The sequence below is a fragment of the Schistocerca piceifrons genome, chromosome 2, assembly GCF_021461385.2.
Source record: "Schistocerca piceifrons isolate TAMUIC-IGC-003096 chromosome 2, iqSchPice1.1, whole genome shotgun sequence".
Lineage (NCBI taxonomy): Eukaryota > Metazoa > Arthropoda > Insecta > Orthoptera > Acrididae > Schistocerca > Schistocerca piceifrons.
In genome coordinates, this window is record NC_060139.1 from 536,737,556 (window position 1) to 536,751,393 (window position 13,838).

General features: G+C 35.9%; 1 protein-coding gene across 1 annotated transcript in view; it reads right to left on the reverse strand.

The window, feature by feature from the left end:
• Positions 1-13,838, reverse strand: part of LOC124775555 (nose resistant to fluoxetine protein 6-like) — a 153,157-nt gene that overhangs the window by 22,570 nt on the left and 116,749 nt on the right. Inside the window, exon 10 of the mRNA XM_047250384.1 lies at positions 11,077-11,179. Coding sequence (XP_047106340.1) covers positions 11,077-11,179 — 103 coding nt within the window. The remainder of the gene's footprint in view (positions 1-11,076; positions 11,180-13,838) is intronic.

The window sequence follows — 13,838 nt, forward strand, 5'->3', positions numbered from 1 at the left end:
TGACTAACCCCTTCCCAGCTCCACTATAATACACATGTGTCTTCTATCCTGCCAATGCACCTACAAGTCCTTTTCTCTTCTCTACTTCTGTCCTTTCCTTTCTTCTCCCCTCTCCCCCCTCTCCCTCCCGCTTTTTCCCAGCACAGCCTCCAAATGCTGCAACTAGTAGACATATCTTGTCCCTAACACGTCCCTGCATGTTCCCACAGCCAGCACTAGCCTCTTCCTCTACCCTTACCCTGCTATCCCACCCCTTCCCTGCTCCACGCCTCTTCTGTGCCCTTTACCCACCTGAGAAAAAATTGGTGCTCACCTTATATGCAGCTGCAATCAGTACTTAGCATCTGGAAATGACAGTGGTCATTTGTATGAGTTCTGCTTGTGTGAATTTGTGAGTTTTCTACATATGATGAAGGACTTTGCCAAATAGCTGAATATATCTAGCATTCTTCTCATTGTGCTTGTCTGCGATTCAATGCCTCTTCTTTGTGGTGAGTAGAAATCTACCCTTTTCATATTGTTTTTGTTTCATCCTGGGTTTCCCTTTGTTTGATCCTCAGTTATTTGTAAGTTATTTCTTTTCTGGGCAATTCTGTGCAGGAGCTCTTTGTTTCTCATTTTATCATTAAATTAATTTTCAATACCTGTCTGTGACACCGCACCTCACAGATTCAGTTCTCTTATTTTCTGGTTTTTATACAGGCCATGATTCATTTCTATACAAAGTTGTGCCCCAGGTATACAGCCTCTGAAATTAAAGTCTATGTTTGATACTAGTACACATCTTTTGATGATAAATACACTTTTTGCCTGTGTTCATCTTCTTTTTATATCCCCTTTGCTTCATTTGTTATACATTATTTTGTTTCCAAGATAAAAGAATTCCTTTGCTTCATCTACAATGTGGCTCACATTTTTCATGATAAGTTAATCATTAATCTTGTTCGTCATTACTTTTGTCTTCCTTTCATTTACTGCCAATCTTTATTCTTTGCAAATTAGATTGTTCATTCCATTCACATTCTTCCTTATTTTCACTGAGATTAGGAATGTCGTCAACAGATCATATCACTGATATCCATTCTGTAGTGGCACCACCATTTAGGATAGGGAAAGTTAGTTTTTTGCAATATTCTGAGCACAAGTTACAGCCAGGTTGCAAGCCGGATTGCCGTGAGTTACGTATACCAACAGTTGTGAAGTAGAATAGATGCCACAGAGCCATCAAATTGCTGAAAGAGTGTATGTAGCAGTTTTGCATGTCACAAATCACAGGCAGAAGGAGCCCACTGGTCAATCTAGTGTTTTATGAGTACATGACACGAAGTGGCGCGTATGGCAAAGCAGAGGTGCACAGTCACATATAAGTAGTGTGGGTTTCTAACAAGATTCATTCAACTGTGGCAGCTCTCCTGGATGGTGGGACTTATCACACCACCAGCTACATGCAGCAGCAGATGGGGTGCCAGTATACCAGTCCACAGCGGGTTGCTGGTTTGACCCTCTAAGGCTGACGCAAGGTCCCTATCCAGCCAATGGTGGGCCACTCTACAACTCGCTACCATGGGCAGTTGTTCTAAGTTCCAACACATGCTGGAGGCATCCCAAGGTGAGGGCTGCAGATTTGGACGCTGGATCACGGGCGCTTGTTGTCACCGCAATCTCAGCCACACCAGCGAGAAGCATGCAGCTGGCCACCTGTGGCTCACACTGAGCGGTGCTGAGGCAGCAGCGATGCAGCCCAGTGAGTTGACTGCTGGCATCCTGACGATGCTGCAACTCCACTGGCATATAAGGCCAACACACAAGGTGTGCACGGGTTGCTGAGGCAGCCATTCCGCACCAAGCTGTTTCGCAGATAACAAAGTGGTGTTCTCAGCATTGCGGGACCCAGTGACGTAGATCGAGAGAAATGGGGGCTCTGTAGTTGGAAACAATAAATCACTTGGAAAGCTTGGACGAGTCTTAATATTGTGCCTTCTACCTCTCCCCACTATATTTGGTCATCCTGATACATTCAGTGGCAGAAGTTGCCACTGAAATTTATTCTGAACTTTAATTTCATTACTGGATCTTTCTTTTATTTGTGTCAAGATACACAAGTTGAACAGTAGGGGAGTAAGACTGCATTCCTTCCTCATGCTCATACACATGTTGCATACTAGCTGTTTTCCACTGCAACTTTCATCATCTAACAAATCTTCAGTTTTTTCAATTCTTCTGGATATTTTTTCAGCAACTTGGATTTATGAATTGTTAAGCTGATTGAGCAATAGTTCTCACATTTTATTTGACTTTGTTATCTTTGGGAATTTGTAAATGATATTCTTAAGAGAGTACAGTGTTATTTCTCCAGTCTCATATTTATTACACACTAACTTGAAAAAACACTTTATTGTCACTTCCTCACTTCCTTTAATGTCTGCAGAAGTTGTGGCTTCCAAGTCAACACCCAGTTCTTCAGTCATGCCAGTAGACAGTTCCTCCCACTTGTAGAATCTTTCAGTATACTCTTTCTACCTATCTGCTCTCTCCTCTGTATTTACACAGTGGAATTCATTTTGCACTCTTAATGTTGGCACCTATGCCTTTACTGTCAATGAACATTATTTTGACTTTTATGTAGGCTGGATCTGTCCTTCTGACAACCATTTCATTTTTAATTCTTAATCATTTTCCTGTAGCCATTTTCTTTATCTTCCCTGTACTTCCAATTGAATCCATTCCTAAGTGACTTATGTTGTTGTATTCCAATCTTTTCCTGAATATTTTTTTACTTCCTTTGTGTCAGTCTGTTTGAGTATTAACTGCAGTTACCTACCTTGTACCTTTATTTATCTTCCTAACTATTGTGGTTCTTTTTTTTTTTTTTTGGGTTGTCCGTTCCTCTTCAACTGAATTGCCCACTATGGTGTTCTCTGTCCCCAGAGAGCTTCAAACATATGTCATAGTTCCTCAATATTTCAGTATTCCACTTCTTTAAACATTGATTCCTCCTAATAATTCACTTAAACTTCAACATACTCTTCATCATTATTGAGTTGTGACCTGAGTTTTTAACTGCCCCTGGATATGCCTTACAATGACATATATACAGTTTCAGAATTTCCATCTTATCATGATGTATTCCATTTAGTATAGACTCATGTTTCCAGGACCCTTCAAAGTGTACCTACTCCCCTTTTGATTCTAAAAAAGGTTATTTGCTATTACTATCTGAAATTTATTATAGAATGCAAGAATCCTCTCTTTCTCCTTTCTTATTCCTATTACCGAGTTCATAGTTTCCTATGACTCTGCCTTCTGTTCTGTACATGATATGGTGTTCCAATCCCTCATGAGTATTAGATTTTCTCCCTCTTTACATACTGAGTTACCCCTTCAGGGCCTCCATAATTAGACTCATTTTTATCTCTCTTCAGCTTCTGCTTGTGTCCTCAGCATGTACAACTGAACCATAATTGTCAGCATTGGTTGCTGTTGATTGCGATGTGAATAATCCTATTGCTGAACTGTTCACACCAATTTTCTCTTTCCCTTACCTTCCTATTCATGTCAAATCCAATTCCTACTACGCCATTTTTTGCTGTTGTTGATATCACCATATATTCATCTGACCACAAATCCTTGTCTTCTATCCATTTCACATCACTATTTCACTTCACTGAATCCTGCCATATCTAGACTGAGCCTTTCATTTCTGTTTCCAGATTTTCTAGCTTCCTTGCCACATTCAGACTGCTGATGCTTCCTGACTTGTAAAATCTCACACATCTGTTTCTTATGGACATCTTCTCCCCCGTGGCACTATGGAAAACTGAATGGGGAACTAATTTAGAATTGGAGAAGTTAAACCAGAATGGACAGGGGTGGGGATGGGGGGAGGGTTCACACTACCAAGTGAGCACAAGACATTAGTACTTCAGTTAAAAAATGATCATAACAGGAAGAGTTATTGCTTTTCAGTAACAAAATAATTTTTGTGATTGCTCCAAGAGATGATTCAGCAAAACAGATATCTAGTGGTGCAGAATGCAATGGCTGTCAGGATAAGTCTAATGAATCTGCTTTTGATAGTCCATTCTTTTTCTTTCTGTTTTCAGCTAGTGTTGGGAAGAATTAATTGAATTTAGTGGCCAGTGATTTTATTTTGAAACCATGTCTCCTGCTACTGTTACGATGAGTTTATTTGTCTAGTGCCTTTAAGTATTGAATAGAGTTAGTCCTCTGCATTAAATAAAAGTCTGTCTTCCTTGCAAACGATACTTTGTTCCCAAATTATACTCACCCTCTCTGCTTCCATTGCTATTGTCCCTGAGCAATTGTAAAGTAAAATTAGATTCATAGCATTGTTTGAATATTTTTAGGAAATAATTAAATTTCTAATATACTGGTACTGTACGCTCTTGGTAAAATTCTTTCCCTTGTTGAGCCTCTAAATTCTCTCTAAATAGTGTGACTGAGTCAGCATTCATAATTCCATAAAACTGTAGCTTTTCCTTCACAGCTAAATCTGATTGATGGAGATACTTTATTGCTACATTTGGACCATCATGCTTAGATATACCATTTGTTATGATGCTCACATTCTATTTCTTGAAAGACAGATTAATTTAGGGGAAAAAAGAAAGAAACTAACAACCATGTTTGCACTATATCCTTTTATTCTTGTTGGAAATGTTATTGTGGGGAACAAACTAAAGCTGGACATCAGTAACAAATGTGCACTTGATCTAACTGAAATGAAATCAATATTAAAACCTCTATAAATGATGACATGCAAGTTATTTCTATTAAGTTCCATCTCTGTTTAACAAAGTTTAAAATATTTCCTTGTGGGGGGGGGGGGGGGTCCTGTACACTGTCATATTTGCTATCTTGTATATTTCCACTCAAAGAGTTGTACAATGCAGTACTCTGCCCTGAAATTTATTCCACTTTTTTTTTTTTTTTTTTTTTTTTTTTTTTTTTTTTTTTTTTTTTGAAAATAGCTACTTCCATTTTCCTTACTTTGTGCCTATAGAACTCTCACACTGACTTGTATCAATCTAGGTGTATCAATTCAATTTCCGTGACTTCCAAACAATGTTCTGTTTATGAAAAAAGTAACACCATATGTATTATAATCACACTTTAAAAAAAAAAATAATAACCTTCTAAAGTAATACCTGTCCAAAGAAGTAACACTGTATGTATTCTAACCTCAGATTAAGTTTATTAGTCTGTATGTAGTTTTAGAATTGACAAGTCACCTATGTCACAGACTTTGATTGTGTGAGGTATGTTATGTGATAGTAAAAGTTTGATTTGATTTGATTAACACTCATACATTTAGAATCATCAACTTCATCTAGTGATGTGGGAAGCTAATCTTTCTTGTTTAACAGACTTTTATCATTTGATGGAAAAGTCTAAATGGCCCAGTTTCTCCACTGACTGTTGCAACTGTGTTTATAGCTTATCAGCAGTCTAGTGGAAATATTGAAAACAGGGACTCAACAGGCACAGGCAGTGCTCAGGTTACATCGAATGCTTTCTGGAATCATCCTGAGATGACAGTGGCATGAGCATATGAGTTGTGCATATTTGCATATCTGAAAATGTGTGTGTGTGTGTGTGTGTGTGTGTGTGTGTGTGTGTGTGTGTGTCTGTTTTCTCCTGCAGCTGAAGAATGAGTTTTTATAATATCCAGCAATCTCCTTTCAGTATACTTGTCTGCCACTTCTCTATGTAGTGAATAACATTCCATCCATTTCATATTGTTGTTATTACATCCCAGATTTTCCATTGTTTCATTGTGCTCTGATCTTCCGATTTGATTGAAACCACCTGTTTGTTGCTCCCCCTCACCCCTCCAATTCATAGTGTATCCATTTTGTTTAGCAGTATTTTGTGTTCTACTGTGTCAACAGCTTTGCTCAGGTCAAGAAATATGCTAGTTATGTGGCAATATTTGTCAGCTGCCTCTAATAAATCCTTTGGGGGCTGAGTTACTGCTGATCTGTACTTTTTCCAGGCCTTTTCATCACACAGAATATTATACTTCTTTAAGTATCCCTCAAGATTATTTTTCATGATAGTATCAATTGCTTGGAGAAGTGTCACTTTTGCTAGTTTCTGTATGTAATTTAAGTATTGTCACATTGGATTGTTTAATTGTCTGTATAATCAAGTATCCCATAAGATTATTTTTCATGATGGTATCTATTACTTGGAGAAGTCTCAGTTATGCTATTTCTGCATGTAATTTAATTATTGCCACTTTTGATTGTTCAACTGTTTGTATAACCTTCTGAAATTTTTGCTTAATTTAATCTTATCTATATTCTATTCTTCAGTAAATTATCTTGTTCCACATTTCTACCTAATGAGTTTCTTTTTTTTGGCAAACTTTTTATCTATTTTTAGTTTGCTTCTAGTGAGTCTAGGAACACTTGAAATTTTAAAGTGGTTTATGGCAAGATGTTGGCGCATACGGATGTAGTGGCAAATCGCTCTGTGAATATTGGTAAATTACCATGAGTGAATTGTATGCTATGTGAAAAAAAAAGCTATAAAAGGTGTTAAAATATGTGTACCGGTAATGGCACATAAATGGTATCATTCTTGTTGTTTCGTGGAAGCAAATCACAGTCAACATAGGCCTACATGTGACTGTGGAACTGAGTGCAACAGTCTTGAAACTGCATTTGAAATGTGCAACGCTGGACTCGAAATAAGTGTGAGGGAAGAACTGCAAAGTGACTTAAGTAAAGCTAGACAATATGCAGAAATGATCAAAAGTTTGATCGACTATATGGACCCACAGATACGCAAACAGGCAAACGAGAGTGTGTATATATTAGGCCTAAGAAAATCTCTCGACCTGTCTTAAATACCAATGTTTTTCGTGTTCCACTAATGAATAAGTATGATGTTCTAAATGCAGACAGTTCAGAATCACGGACAAAAAATCTCAGTGTAACAGGTAACTGCTCAGAAAGATGTGTTGAACAAAAAAGTGCCAGCAGAAACACGTTACCATCAAATACTATTAAACGAAAAAAATCGTGTGAGAGCAACTTGTAATAAAACTGAATACGAGACAAAAAAGGAAACAGTGAAGAAGAAGGAAGAAATATTCATATTATCGATGAGTCATGGTAAGGGACTGGCTACAATCATGTCTGATATGCAGTCCAAATATAAAGTGACTGGAATTTTGAAACCTGGTGCTCCTCTATGGGAAGTGCTGAAAAACTGTGAAAGTGCAGTGGAAAGTGACGTCAACTGTGTCATAATCGGAGGAGGAAATGATGTCTATAAAAAGAAAGCAGCCTTGCTGTAAGAACACTGAAAGAATCGCTAGGAAAAATTCCACAGGCGAAGGTATTTGTTGTACACATTCCCTACAGACACGACTTAACAGAAGACTCGTGTGTAAACAGAGAAATCATCACAACAAATTGGAAATTCAGGAAGATTTGTAGCGGTTTTGTGCACACAACTTTCATCGAAGCAACGAGTTCAGTAAGAGAGCATTTTACTAGACATGGACTACACAGAAACAACCTAGACAAGAAAGTGCTGGCCAAAGAAATTCTCCAGGGGATAAAGACAGCAGGAGTGGATGCCTATGTAAAAATAGCACTACCTGCAGCAGGTTTTCTGCCAATGACAACAGAAAAGAAAAGTGCACCAACATCACATGAGGAAGAAACATCTGCAGATATATTCTATGATGAAAAAATTACATCTGTGCAAACATGTAAAGCGTCACAGTCACCAGTGGCAATATCAGTAGTTGCAGTGTAAAAGGAAGCAACAGTAGCAGTAACAGCAGAAGTTTCACCAGCAACAGTAACTACAGTGCCTCTAAAAGGAGAAAAGAGAACTGCAGCAGGAGAAGCAGCATCAAGTGTTATGGGTAGATGGAAAACAGCACCTCCTCTTCGTCTAAATGATTTTTTAGTGGAAGTCAGTAAGATGAAGAAGCCCACGAGATAAGTAGTGTAACAAATTTCATAACACCTCACCAAAACATTCAGTCTAAAATAAACAACAAGTATGATCTTAAAATTTGCTATCTGAATGTTCAAGGACTAATAGATAAAGAATTTATTGTAAACAGTTTTGGACTAGATAACAAATTTGATTTTTTCTGTCTGAGTGAACATTGGGTCACTGAGAGTGTGCTTCCAGTTGTCAAACTTGATAACTATAATGTGGCAAATAGTTACTGTAGAAAATTTCATATAAGAGGTGGTGTGGCAATATATATTAACTAGTCATTCAGCTGCTCCATTGTTAAGTTGAACCTAGATTATTTGTGTGAGGAACAGAACTTTGAAGCCACTGGTCTAGTTATGGACAGTTTTAAGTTAGTAACAGTATCCCTTTACAGGTCACCTAAGGGTATCATCAATGTATTTCTAGAAAAATTGGACATGCTGTTAGATGTACTAAAAGGGACCAGATGGTTGGATTATGACATAGTAATTGGTGGAGATCTGAATGCAGATTTTGATATAACAACACATAAACGTACTGTGACCAAGTTGAAATACCTTCTAAGACAGTGCAATTTGCACTCAATCAATAACAGGCCCACAAGAAATAAAGCATGTCTTGACAAATTTTTGTCAACTTTAAAACTACAGAAGAATCATGTGATGTTACAGCGTTTCCCTTTTCAGATCATGACTCTGTATCTTTAAACTATACAAGTAGGTTCTGTATTGATAAGAGTAATATTCCTAAGCCTGTCCCAAAAGTTATAATCACCAGACCTGTCACAGATGACAAAATTGTTCAGCTCTGTAAGTCCCTTGCTGAAAGAGACTGGTTCAGCCAATGTCATGGTGACGCAAGTTATAGTCTTAGTGCTGATTTGTCAGGGAAACTATTATTTGAGAGGTTTTTTAAAACATTTCTGATGCATTTTAATGACAACATCCCCATACAGAAATGTAAATTAACTGACAAAGGCTTTAAAAACAGGGCTACAAACAGACAAAATCCATGGTACACTAAACGATTATCAAATATGAAAAACCAAGTTATGGTGTTGCACAATATATGTAGCAATCAGAAAGCAGAACATGCCAAATTAGCCTATATAAAATGCAGGAATGAGTATAAAAAAGCCATTGTGGAAGCCAAAAAAAGCAAGTAATTTCAATACTGTTGATAATTCCACAAAAAGTGCAAAACTGCATGGAAATTAATAAATGGTGTTGCTAAATATGTAAGAAGAAATAAAATTAATATAAGTCCCCAAAAATTCAATGTTTTCTTTATTAAATCTGTTAAAGATGTAGGAAACACTATAATCAAACCTGATATCAGTTCATCTGAGTTACTTTCTAAAAATGTTTGCAGAACACCAACAGACACAGGCACGTTTATTTTCTCCGAGGTCTCACCTAGTCTTCCCTAAGCATTATAAAATGGTTGAAATCTTCAAACAGTGTAGATATATATGACATATCCTGTAATATACTAAAGAAAGTAATAGACTATATTGTGTACCCCTTAACATTCTGTATAAATAAATGTATATCTGATGGATATTTTCCCAAAGAACTCAAAGTGGCTAGTGTAGTTCCAATATATATAGAAAGGGAGATATAGACTCACCTTCCAGTTACAGACCAATCTCCATAGTCCCAGCTTTTTCTAAAATACTTGAATGAGTAATTTACCAACAGCTATCTGTTTATTTTGAAAAATTAGGAATAATTAGTGAATCCCAATATGGTTTTAGGAAAAAGTTGTCTACTGTGGATGCTATAGACTTCATAGTCAAATACTTACATCAAGTATTTGAGAATAAGGGCTATGCTCAACTCACATTTTGTGATCTAAGTAAAGCTTTCGACTGTGTAAAGCATAAGCCACTCCTAGAAAAACTGGAATTCTATGACATTAGACATAACAGCCTTAAATTAATAAAATCATATCTTCAGAATGATAAGCAAGTTGTTTGTGTAGGGAAAGAAATGTCGAGTATAGAAGAAGCGAAGGTAGGTGTTCCGCAGGGATCTGTACTGGGCCCCTTTTTATTCCTAATAATGATAAATGATCTGCCATCATTTATCAAGTCCACCACTGTGTTGTATGCAGATGATACAACATTTCTTCATGCTAGTGATGATTTCAATAGCCTTAAAACTTGTGCAGCAAAGACAATTGACCATGCATCCTATTGGTTCAAGGTAAATGGATTCCCGCTGAATGAAACAAAACACAGCAGATGGTTTGTAGTCTTAGAGATAAGGTTCTGTCAGATGATCCAAGTTATGTCAAACTATTAATTGTATTTTAGTATGTGTATGACATTGTCTATTGCTGTAATGGACGAATTACAATAAAATTATTATTATTAACATCTTCTTTTTTTTCCTTTTCATTTGATTAGACAAATTCAATTTCCATTTAATTCCATTTGTTTCTTGCTAAGTCCATTTTTGTATCTGTTTCCTTTGACAGAATGAGTTCATAAACAACAACATTGTTGTTCTTGGAAAATTCTACCAAATATGACCTTTGTCATTTCTTGGTATTGTATACAAAGTTTCCCATTGAAGAACTGTCCTTTAGTTTTTGTTCTAGTTTCACATAAAATATCCCATTATCATCATGTAGCTGTAGTTGCTGTGATTAATCAGTTTTTGTAAAGCTTCATGTTGGTCTTCCAGCTGATCATCATTTCTCTATAGCAAAACAAATACTGTGATTTTAAATCTATTTGGTCTTCATTTGTAGTTACTCTTCTGAGAGCCTTCCTATATCCATTTGATATTAATTAATTCCTATTCCAACTTCACTAACCTTTTTTAGGATCCTAGAATTCTGCACTGTATTGTTCATAAATAAAAAGTAATATTAGAAGCAGTTGCATTTCTAAGGCAATATGTTCTCTATCTAGACAAACTTTCTGTAGAAAGATATGGACACAGTACTAGCTGGGTATGCCCAGTGGCTTCGAGTCTGAGTTTCCTTAGAGTTGTATGAAGTCTGAAATATGAATATATCTGTTCAGGAGAAGCCATTAAGTGACTAACTGATATGTTAACAGTTCTGATATATTATTACCTGATAATGTCTTCTCTATTACACCAAATGGTGCTTCAAAGGCAATAAACCATGGTATAGACACTGCCATGCAGAGGATCATGTCAGAGATGAATGCAGTTACCTGCAAACAACAATGAAATGTTGCATTACAATTTATATTAATGGAGAGTTGTTTGCCACTGGCTGTATGAAGTACTTGAATAGGCATGTTGAGCTGTGTGCTGCAAGATGCAGAAAATATGTAAACTGTTTGGCTTTCTTAAAACTGCAAATAATGTAGTCAACATTAAACTGCACGCTCAGAGTCTGCTGAAATGCTTATTACTTTAATGTTTATAAGAATATAGTGTAAAAATCTGAACTACATTGGTCAAGAACTATTTGAGGTTAACATTTATTAGTAAACTATCAATAAAATAACAATATGCATAATTTTTTCCAGTTACTTAATTGAATATAAATAGCTAATTTAAGTGAATCAGTTTGTTTTGTGCATCACATGTTGATGCATAGCATCAGTAATACGTGCTGGGAACTAGAGCATCTACTGTGTTTACAACTATATCCAAATTTTTGCATTCTATAAGTTAGATTGCAGTTAACTGCCTATTTACATTAGCACACATAAAAACACACTTAATTCATAGTCAATTAACTTTCATTAGAAATAAAAGATTTGTTTGAAGTTTTACCAGATTCACTCAGTATATCATAAGTGGTCATTTCATTCAAAATGTGACAAAAAATTCACTCAAAGTTGCCAACTGGTCTCAACAATGTTAATATTTTCAAAAATATTTGAGAGACTTCAGCACAGCCAATTACTTACTTTGAGAAAGATGACTTTTTATGTAATAGTCAGCTTGATTTTTGCAAGGGGAGAAATACCACAGAAGCTCTTTTGGAAATTACTGATAAAAAATAACAACATTTGAATGTATGTAAGGGTATAAATTGTTTTATGTGATCCATGCAAAATATTTCACTGAATTCTTGGTGATAGTTCACCAGGGAGAGTGTAATATTACATTAGCTGCAAATAATAATTATTTAATCAGTGAGAGACAATTTGTTTTGGTCAAAATTAAACATTTTGAAATACGTACAATTGCTCTACAAGTATCTAACCTAGCACCTTTCTTTTTACAAAAATCAACCAGTGATTTTCTGAATTATACAGCTTAGCATGTCATGTGTTAGTCTGTCAATAAAATGCTACTTACAAAACTTTTGAAGGATTATTTAATGGGAAAAGAATTTTATAGTGTAGAAGAGTATATGTAGCAGTGAATGAAAAATGCTACTATTACTGTTATGGATGTACTATAACTAATTGGACAATTATGATGTGTAAGCAACATGAGAACAGGAATACAGAGAGAAAAATGTAATATGAGTATAATGTAGTATGTAAACAAGAAAGGCAGTGTCGTGAGAATGAAAACCACCAAAAACAAATAGAAGACCATGAAATTAAGTGTGGATATATGAACTCCAAAAACAATAATATATCCTGTGCTCCATATGCAGGCTCGAACTTCAAAAACAAAAATATACCCAGTGCCTCTAATGAAGACATGAAAAAGTCAGCAGGTCTAACATCAGCAGATAAATATAAGTGGAAGATGGTGACACACACCAAAAAAAGAAACAAGCCCACAGCTGTACAAGATAGCGAGTTTCTAATAATAGGAGATTCGCTATTGAAAAATATCGCTGTCCCCATCTGTGAAATTGACATGCGACCTGGGATTAGAGTGCAACAACTCGGCAAACATTTCAAAAATATTGCAAAACAAACAGCTACAGAAAAGGACACGAAATTACAAAGATGTTTTTATACATGTTGGAACAAACTCACTTAAAAGCAGCAGAAGATGAATTAGTGAATGAAACAAGAAACATGATTTGTGCAGCAAGAAGTCTTTATGAAGGATCCAGGCTCATACTTAGTGGAATAGTAAAATGGAGGTCATTGGGTGACAAATACATATCCAAAATAAACATTGCCATCAAACAAGAGTGTGATTGTCTTGGTGCTATCTTCATAGACCCAAACAAATTCCTGTGTGAACATTGTCTGGGAAAGAATTGCACACATTTAAATAGATTAGGTTCGGTAACACTCAGCAGAATGTATGCAGATATTTGTAAAATCATTTGAACCAAGGGAAATTAACATTGTATAGTGGGGATGAAAAATCAGGAAATCTGATATCCACAAAAAACAGTGATAACAAAAATGAATATAGGACAAAAACAAACATAGAACCAGGATATTAAATCATAAAAATTATGCACCAGAATATACAATAGATAAAAAAATAAGGTAACCCAAATAGAAATAGTGCTAAATGAAGTAACTCCTGACATTCTAGCTCTGACAGTACATGGTCTAAATGAGCATGAAATTCTAAATCTTACTGTTGCTGCTATACTAACCCATAACAATATAAACAGAAACCACATAAACAGCCTTGACTTATGTAAAAAAAATATAACATTGAAAAAGTTGTCGAAATAACAGGCCAAAAAATAGTTTTAAGTAGTTCCTCACTGTACATCTTAAACGTCTACAGACCAACAAATGGGAGCATAGAAATGTTCATTGAAAACGTATGAGAGCTCTTACATATCATCCTAAGCAAGAACTGTGCACTTGTACTGCTAGGTAACCGAAACATAAACACATTGCAAGACACCAATGACAGTACGGAGCTCCGAAACACAATGAAAACAAAAGGCTTATACAATGCAATAGTTACTCCAACACATATAAC